At 34.1% G+C, this 10,777-nt stretch overlaps 1 protein-coding gene across 1 annotated transcript; it reads right to left on the reverse strand.

The window, feature by feature from the left end:
- Window positions 1-879: 879 nt before the first annotated feature.
- Window positions 880-8,770, reverse strand: LOC138336590 (tripartite motif-containing protein 10-like). Its single transcript, XM_069286104.1, is given in 3 exon segments — window positions 880-4,897; window positions 4,899-6,057; window positions 8,676-8,770. Coding segments are annotated over 2 exon segments (2,010 nt in total). The 5' UTR covers window positions 6,036-6,057; window positions 8,676-8,770; the 3' UTR covers window positions 880-4,024.
- Window positions 8,771-10,777: the final 2,007 nt, after the last annotated feature.

Consider the following 10,777-nt stretch of genomic DNA (forward strand, 5'->3'; position numbering starts at 1 on the left):
CAAATAAAATTGTTATGATAAAATCATTAAAACTCCCATTACTTCATGGAATGCAATTGATCAGTACTGGCTGCAATCATATAGACAGTAAGTTTAGGAAGCAATTTTCTTTCTGTGTAAATGCTCAGACACACTAATTCGCTTAAACTTAAGTCGTATTTCTTAAATTTTACATAAAACTTGATTATCAGCATGGACACTACTTTTAAGAGTTAATGATGCAAGAAAACATCTCAGGAACTTTTGATGAATCAAGAATTATTTGGCAAACACTATGAGATTAGTCTTTAAATAGAAAACCACTTTTCTTTAACTCCTTTTCAAGCAGTGGGAAATAACATACGATAGGTTGATGTATGGGATTCCACACAGAAATAGTGTTCAAAAGTGATTCAAGAAATACTTATGGGAAACTAAGGAGATAAAAGAAACTGCATTTCAGAGTTATCAAGATTGAAGCTCTGGGGCCCCTAATACCAATAAATATAAACGAATAAATACTCGAGGAAGATAATCTTAAAATGAGGAAAAAACTAAAATTTATTGTGGATTCTGAATTGAATATCAATGTGAACGAAATAATTAAATAATCGAATATAAAATATTTAATAACTCAAATCAGTATGCCATAGAAACTTTAACGGGGAATAAATAGACCCGATGTTGAAATTGAATATGCGAGAACCTTTATCTCAAATACAATTTCAATGGAAAGATATCTGGGTTTAAATTGTTTTAATAATATTAACATGTCTTATAGATTAAAGAATTACAATGGAAAATGTAATGTATCCACCAACTTATAATATACAGAAAAGAAGATAATGAAATTTGTATTTTCGTTTTATACACCTGGATTACCGTGGTACACAAACATGTCTGTGCTAAGTTGAAGTAAATCGTTCATACCAGTTGAACTGATTGATCCATGTCCACCTTTCATCTTGGTGTTTTAACATATATTTTGTATTTTGAGATGTATGATTATATATACTGTAAATGTGGGCGAAATCCTCCATGACAATAATACAAGGCGATTGTAGTTTAACATTGTTATTTGTCATTATTTTATCCAGATTTAAATTTTATTAAATTTGATGCTGCAAACAATCAGCCTCTATGTGGCGATAGTGAAAATGTGTGATATGGCGACTAAAAATATGTCTGAAACCATTAATTATGTAACGTCCGGATAATATGATATTTTAACTTGTAGAATGGCTTAAATCAAAAGGCAATGAACTGACGCCGAAAATGTTGACAGACCATAGGTCGCTGATTCTCCAACCCCAACATGTCATAGTTGGACATTTATTTATCATAAAGTCTGGTGTATATATCACTTACAACACTTTGTTGTCATTCACCAAAACCAAACTATTAATATTATTGCACAACTTAGGACAAATATGTTTTGTGCATCCTCAATACCTCAGGGATCACTATCACTGTCGTTATATCCACCCCTGGACTACGTCATAACAGTTCATGGAAGGACTAAAACTACTTCTCACATCAGCTGTCATCTACAGGATTGTGAGTACTCGTACTCGGTTTTTTTCGCTTGAACTGCCTTCAGTTTTGAGATATTCCAGGGGCGGATGTAACGACGTTTTCGTAGATAACCATGACAACCAAATTACATTTGATGTCTTATATTCTATGTACACGCATTGTAATTGTCATCCTTTAAAACCACTATAGGAACCGCAGAATCAAACTTAAAATATATTACTGAAAATCCCCATCCGGGCAGTTAAGGTGAATGTTTCAGAGCCTACTGTATGTTTGGGTTTTCAGGGTGCATCAGTTTCAAATGTTTAAGGTGTAGGTTGGGCAATACAAAGATTTTAGGAAGATATTTAATGCGTAAAGATTTGGAAATTCTTGTCTGTTTCTGACATGGGAGAAAATCAAGGTTGCAATTTTACGAGAATTTTGATCTTTTTGGTGAGGAATTACCATACCTGAAACTTTGACAATGGCAAACGTTTTCATTGTCGCCTTTGAAAACTCGTTTGGTTCAGTGATTCCTCTATAATATAAAACATTATCTCAATTTTAATTAGGCATCCATATATTACAATGCAATACATATTATCCAAGTTTGAACAATAACTAATGAATTATAGAGATCTAGTTACCACAGTATCTAACATATATAACACTGTTTCAAGAATCAACAAAATCATGTTATCTTCATAAGGATTTTTAGTGCTATTCTATAATAATACCATATTGTAAAACAAAGGACACTGAACGCGTACATATAATTTTAACGGACAGATGGATTTGTACATCTATTTCAGACACTACTACATTTGACATTGCTATACAAATTTCTTTGATTTATTGTTGTTGGATTAACCGCGGTAATTATTTCTGCTTGTCACTTAAAGTTAATTGAGTAATTATTTTATGTACACTGGTCCCCCAGGTGGTGTATAACTAGCATCTGAGTACTGACCAGCAAGATTAGAGCTGTAAATGTCAGGTGTTTATCTTTTGTATTGATTCTTCATTTAAGTCCAAGTTTATACTTTGTAAAATCAGTGAAGGCTACGACCACCGAACGGACAACAGGGCACTATTTTGGAATATCCAGGATATGCCTACCGTTCACGGCCAAAGTACTAGTGTAATAAAATTTCGTCACAAGAAGTCATTACAGATCATTGTTTCTTTACGAAATCAACATTTTGTATAACAAGTGAAACATTTCCTTGTTATACAAACAAGCTATGATAAACAGAGGTGATTTGATTAGATATTTGTATGCATTATGACATATAACAATAATTGATAATAGGTCACGAATAGGTTGACAAGAAAAAAATAATTAATAATTAATTTATTTCCCTTTTCCCAATAAGTTTATGATAAAATACCATTAATTAAATATAAATATCGTAATGCTGCACAAATGTGTCAGAAACAATCTGGTGGTATAAAGGTCCTGAATGATGATTAATTGACTGAGATAACTATTTGTTATGTTTATAAGATATGAAATATTACCGGTAGAAATGTTTAACTGGTGAAAAGTGAAAGTGTAACAGTTCTGTTGTACGGTGAGCGTTGTCAAATCACTATAACGTCGATAGATGCGAATAAATGTTCATTTACCTCTGTGTTGTTTTCTGGATCTGAATGAACTTTAGTTTTTAATCAAAACTATTTCACAATAAATAACAAAAACGACTAGATACGAAAACTCCAACGTATTAGCGATAAATTGAAAAGTAATTTCTAAATTATATCATATAGGTAATTCTTAACGTTTTGAACTATTAGAAATAACAAGTAACAGATTACGATGGATTACAAATATAAATGCTCGAAGTTGCAAATTATTTGGCGTTTTCAAGAGAAGCTTCGATATTTGTCCCACCTTTCATTCATGTACAGCACCTGTAAACGTTGATTTTTTCCCTTTGTCATTCACGCTTGTCATTTTTACCTCTGTCATTTTTCATTCGTAAATGTTCATAATTTTTTTTCACGCTTGTCATTTGTAAATAACTAATATCACAATGCAATTGCTGGAAAATATCCCGGATGATAGGTGTGAAAAAATTCCACTACTATATGTTTATCCATCAATCAATACATGTATTTTACTGCTTTGTTACTGTTTTGTTGCCGATAAAATGTAACAGCACTATGTATATGATTTGTAATGTAAGATTTCAAATCAATCAATACATGTACTTTACTGCTTTGTTACTGCTTTGTTGCCGATAAAATGTAACAGAACTATGTATATAACTTGTAATGTAAGATTTCCAATAGGATTAGTATCATGATTAATTCGTCTTCACTATTACCGTGTAGATATCAACACAACACACAACTCCACTATTACCGTGTAGATATCAACACAACACAAAATTACACACTATTACCGTGTAGATATCAACACAACACAAAATTACACAGCGAGTACAGGCTGCATATTAATATTCCCTCAATGTTTTCACGTTCAAACAGTATACAAGTACAGTTTATATGACTTTGTTTTCTTTTAAACAAGCTGAAACAAATGAACAAAGTTCCGTTGTTTTGATTTATTTGTGATCACTACTTTTTCCCCCAACACGGAAATCGCCCTCGGCCGTTCTATTCCATCTGCAGACGTCAGCAGTTCCCTGACGTTGGTTCCGTCCCCAGACATCTGTATGACGTTGTGGGAGTTACACCCACAAATATATACGTTACCCTCCCGGTCTACGTCTATACCTGTTGTATCCTTCACGACCCCGACCTTCAGTACATCTGTGTGTATCCCGTCACACAGTCGGGTGACGGCTACAGCGTCAGGGTCAGAGGTGTAGATGCTGGCAAAGACACGTCCATTCCTCTGATCACAGGCGAGATGCAGACATTTAGATTCAATGTTATGGAGCATGGTAGCTTTACCTCCGTTTTGTGGTACACTGTAAAGTGATGTTACTGTACTAACAACAAACGTGTTGTTATTGTATGTGACACCAAGACAGTTTTCAGTAAGGTTTTGAATTTTAATTTTAGATAGGACGGTCAAGGTTAAATCCCTTACATTGACTGTACATAGGGTTTTATCTTCGTCCAATGTCACTGCCACAGTGTTATCATCAATACGGCAAAAGTCGCAAAATTCTTCACTTATTTCTATCTCACATTTAAAATCACCGTTTTCCGTAAATAATTTCACTTTGTGATTTGCATTGTCTCCTACAACAATACGACCACCAGACAGGAGGACTATTCCATACACAGTACAGTCTTTATCGTCAGTGAGAACTTTGATGTTGATCTTTCTGGTTATCTTCAACTGACGATTGGATAATGCCCACCATACCACAGCGGTCGGTAGTTTCCTCTGTTGTTGATGGACGAGTATCTTCCCCAAGGGTAATGCTGGTCTTTGTGTCCAATGTGAGTATGTCAGGGTTATACTCGTGTCTCACACTGGTAGACCTTGACGACTTCTCCAACTCCTGTATCAGTCCCTTACACGACTCGACCTCCGCCTGACCTCTCTGGAACAGACTGATCGTTCCCACGGTGTCCTCCTTTAGGGCGGCATCCTGTGATGACGTCAGTGTCTTCTGCATAGCGAACATCAGCCGTTCACACTTCTTCCTCGATATATCTAGGTTTTCCTTCTCCTCTTTGAATGATGCTGTCAGTTTGTCTGTAAGCTCTTTCTGAAGTACATCAAACCGCTCGTTAATCTTTGTACGTAGGTCTATTAAACTTTCTAGTGCTGTGACTTGGTCTTCTGTCATGGACTGCAGCTGCTCCTCGACATCTTTTATTAGTATCTCCATTGAATTAACGCATTTTCGAAGTTCTCCAAGAAGATCCTCAATTTTCGTGGTTTGTATCTTGTCCCGGAAATCGTCTGCTGATGTCACCGCTTCACATTTCCGATGATCGACGATGATACACTTGTGACATCCAAGGATCTGATGATCCTCGCAGTAATACTCCAGTTTCTCCTGATGTTTACCACAACCAGTAGCCGACATCTTCCGTCGAATGGTGGCTGATTTGTTCCTTTCTGTGATATTCTCGGGCTCACAATCATCGTGAATCAAGTCATGGAAGCCGACTTTACAGGATTCACAGAAGTAAGATTTGTTATGCTCGCACCAAAACATTGCCGGAATGTTCACGTTTCCTTTCTTCTCACAAGGTTTACACATGATCAGCGTGCTTGTATTTTGTAAATGTTGCATCATCTCTACCGCCAGATTGTTGGTAGGAAATTGTTCGGCCCAACGTTGTTTGTCGTCTGACTGGTTTAACGGCTCGGTGTCCCTACGACATACTGGACACGAGAAAGAAGACGCCGACGCCATATTACCTGACGATTCATTGACGATATAGCTAGCGAGACATTCTTTACAGAATGAATGAAGACATGGGAGGGACTTGGGATATCGGAGCTGTTCCAGACAGATAGGACATTCAAGCATCAGAATGTCGAGAGATTGACTACCGAGGAGATTGTCTGATGTCTGGTCCTGAACAAATCCACCTTCCGCCATGGTAATGTGGCGTTTACCAACCCTTTAAACAAAAACAATAATATACAAATTAAAAAGCGCAACAAAATCTTTGTCTGTCTTGAACTTAAGAGATGAATGAAAAGTGTCAAAAGCGTCACTTTGGATTCCCCAACATATCACTTAAGAGAATATTTAGAAATAAAATCACCGGGTTTTAAGGCTCTGAACACGCTATATACATAAGTTATGGGAAACACCAGTTTAGATAGAAGACATCGTTTTGAGAAGTAGGCATGATAAATATGTTGTGTTTAAATTTCGTGAAAAATCAAGGAAGAGTATAATAATTCGTCAATACGTAGAAACAAAAGTAGTTTTTTATTGTGCTATACTTTATCCTCTATTTCGCACACATTACAGACATGTAAATAAAATCATTACAATTTAAAAAAAAAATGTCGATTTAAACGATAGACAAAGCTAAAACTGGATTTAGTGGATCTAATTATTACATTAATTGATTTGTTATTGTAAATGTGGCTGTTATAACTATTTTATCTCAATTACGCAGGTGGACTTGTAAATTTATATTTGATATTACTTCATACAGACCATGTCAAAATACATATATCTTTGCTGATATTTAATTACGTTACATGATTATTAAAATTGTCAAAAAAACCCGCTAAAAATCAATATAAATTTTTTATCGAGATATATATCTTATGCGATGAACAAATTTCTTGATTCCAATAGTCCAAAGAACTAAAACATTTAACCGCTGACGAACTGCTTTTAGTTTGCAATCTAATCAGAATAAGGTAACTCAACATAACATCCGAAAAAATGAAGAAAACCAATCGTCAAAAACGCGATACTCCGAGCTTGATTTCAATTTTTGTCAAACATGGTACACTTAACTGTTTAATGATTAAACAAATCAAGATCAATTGTTCAGTCTGCTGATCTTGAGAAGATCGGTATTAAATATGGTTTATCAACCAATCATTTCACGACTGAAATCAAAGATAGCTATATAAAATGACAAGGGTTCAGCTATCACAAAGAGCCACAAAATCAACATACTACAGTCTCCTAAACACGCCTGCATGGACTTCACACACGCAACAATCCGCTTACACGGAAGGCCGTCTTTAAGATCCCGGATGTTAATAGGACGTAAATCTAATCAACCAAGAAACCAAGAAACAAATCGAAGACGATCAATCGCTGAGCAGACATTTAGAACATTTCGGAGGTATGTCGCCGCTCATTTGTGTGAAAGTTGGGTGCACAAATATATCAAATACTCTAAATATATCTTCTTGATTCACGAAAAAAAAGATTATTTATTCTAACAACATTGTAAAATTCTACATTTATATATATTACTTTCGAGTAGAAGAAAGAACGATTTTCAAATTGGGTTTCTCCTTGATTGCTCATTATTTTGAAAGTGGAGTTCTCTTAACAAAACTGTAGATTGATTAAACTGTATTGCTATTTAACATTGATTGCATAATTTTCTTGTAATTATGAATTAAGTAATCAATAAAAAGATATTGCTATAATGGTCGATATATTGGACCCATTTAAGCGATGCATATCGCATGTCTTATTTACACAAATATACTATAGCCACATGTATAAATAGTAGAAAATAACCGTAGCCTCGTGAATAATTTAAAAGTAAATAAATAAATAAACATCATTTTGATAGTTAGTTCATTCCATGAGGCACTGCATTAGCAAAAAAACAGCATGTGTTCAATCAGTGCTTATATGGAGGGAATGAGTTGTCAGAAACAAATGTAATTTAACAAATATCGTATTTTGAGCATTAAAAATATTGTGCACGCAATAAAATCAATCTAAACGAATAGATGTGTTCACCCAATATTAAACGAAAATAAACACATCCAAATGGTATATGCACCAATATCTGATTAATAAAATATTCTCAATATTAATATATTTACACCTATATGTTATTTCTATACAGCTACGATTTGTCTATTTTCGTTTTAGATTACAGATATACACCATCACAGTTGTTTATGCTTTTCTGTCGTGTACGAAATGGTCCTTACATATGTGTGCTAGTGAAACACTGCCGCAGTGAATCATTTGATTAGTTAACATCCATATAATGGCGGCCAGGTCACCACAATCTATTCGGTGGTCCCACTTACATGTCTCGCAGATATTATTTGGCGGCTACCACATATCTAAATGACGACCGCTTTATTTCTAATTGACGGTCGTCGGATAATTATATATAGCGACCGCAAGTAACCTTTATTGTATTTTCGTTATCTTAAATAAAAAAATGTTTCTGCGTAAGCCTGATCTGGTTCAGTAGGTTTCCCAATATATATCAGTGTTAACCCAATAGAAAACGAAAGTAAACACTAAAATGTCATCCAAATGTGACATGAATCAATATTTAAAATATGTACCAATATTTAATAATAAATATTTATAAATATTTAAAATGTATGTACACATGTACGTTATTTCAACACATATACGACTGTCTACTTTCGTTTTAAACATATTACTGTACAGAGGTTAAATCAAACTTCTTAATTGTTAGATGTATTGTCACATAAATAACCGTACATATACCTTTTCAAATTTATTGTCAGTATAAAATTAATAAGTAATAGGCCTACTTACTTAAAGTAGCAGTTTTCACAGGAACATCGTCATTGTTGTTACCCTCGACCACCTGTCGTAACGTTTCGTTTCGAAGAAAGACGATTCTAACATACAAACACGGTCATAAATTAATCTAGTCCGGAATATTTTACACTCTTATTTTGCATTCCACGAATTTTCTATTTAACAGCTAAATGTTATAGTACATTAATAACAAGGACGTACTTGTGAAATTACATGAATGAAGATTAATTATGTATAATTACCATTTTAGTTTATAATGTAAAGCAATGGCTGCCTTTTGTTATTTCCATGAACATTTTGAGTGTGTAATCCGGCAACCTTGTCATAGAGTCCGTGAAACTCATTCAGTGACGAAGAAACAGTAATAGAACTCACTTCTAGTAGCCTTACTTGTATTGCTATTTAATGATATAAAGAAACAAATGACGAATACATTTTTTAATGCTAGGATTTTTATCAATATGCAAATTTTGAAATCAGAAATTGTTTTTACTTCATTTACATTACATATTTTACTTCTTAGCACCTGTCATCCGCATGATAAATAACATTAAGCAAATAAGCATTGCATGTAGTGATTTTTAAATCAATAAGCATGTAAAGAATGTAAAGACTTTAAGTTTTTGAACTTTTTTTCTTTTTTTTCGATTTTAATTTTCGATTCATAGACAAACGTATTGGCACAGTGAGAATATCTATCCATGTTATACATTAGCAGAGCCCTGTCCATTTTACAAATTTGCTACCATACAATGATGAATTTCGTTTTATATCGTAAACATTAGAAATACATTGCTTATCTGTTACCTCAGAAGTATATGACACGATTAATTAATTAATTACTTAAACATTTATGTCAAATTATGAAATTAGCTAACGTTGCCATTATTTTATATATAACAATAAAGTAAAATGATCGAATACTATCACTACTAGAAATCAAAACAATTCTTCATCGATAATACTACATTACTGAGCATATCTTGATATATGGAGAGATCCAAGAATTGACAAATCTGCGTTTATCCATATCTGTAATGTGACGTTCGTTTGATAAGATTATTTCGTTGTTGAAAAACATATATTTTGGGAAAAGTCTGGATTTTAAAAAGTATGGCTAATATTTCAGAGGTGTCCACCAGATGGAGCCCGTGGTCAGGTCAATCGCTTGACCTCCTCGGATTCGTAAATAGCCACACCCACTTTGCCGAGGAACCAAGGCACGTGAGCTATGAAATATTTGGGTACAAAGGTCACACGGGTACCGCCTGTTTCTGTCGACGTGTGTCTCGACCCCTTTACCGCCGGGGTAGAGAAATCGTGGATGGAAATGGTATGGACAAAGCAGTGACATTTGTCAGAGAAGTTGATACATGTTATGACAAAGAGCTTAAAAACATTGATGAATCAAAACGTTTTAGGACGAAAAACGTTAAGACAATGGAGGACAAAGAAGAAAATGATTTGGGGATTGAAGGTGAAAACGCAGACGTGTTGGAAAGATAACGATAATGCACTTCTCACATTAATTTGATTATTGTAAGCAATGCATGTTCTATGAAACGATTGTGTTCGGAGATCAATTGATGTTTTCATAATTTTGCTAAGAAAGAATTCAAGGTCATATGACGGTTACTCTGAAAAATGCATCAGAATTTTGGAATTTTACACAATTAATTCAGTAAAACATTTTCATCACCAGCATGGCAACCATAACTTTTAGGATTTATCTTCTTTTTGATGACAACACTAACATTTCACCAGCTACAATACCAGCGAAATCATCCGTATGTTGGGATACATTATTATGTATATTAAATCTCAGTCTATGATCATGAAGTGTACAGTCAAGATATGAACATGCAATACAGAACCATCGAACCATCTTAATGCAACAAGCAAAGAATTTCCAAACATACTCTCAAATATAACTGAAGAATACGTAATGCAGAGATATGGAATTGACCGTGTAAGAAGAAGTGTCTGTCAAAGCTGACAATATCATAATCATTATTATTGATTCCTTCGATTATATAACAGTTACATGACAACACCATAGGAATAGATTCATTGTTTGATTATTATTTACATACTTT

The sequence above is a fragment of the Argopecten irradians genome, chromosome 12, assembly GCF_041381155.1.
Source record: "Argopecten irradians isolate NY chromosome 12, Ai_NY, whole genome shotgun sequence".
Classification (NCBI taxonomy): domain Eukaryota; kingdom Metazoa; phylum Mollusca; class Bivalvia; order Pectinida; family Pectinidae; genus Argopecten; species Argopecten irradians.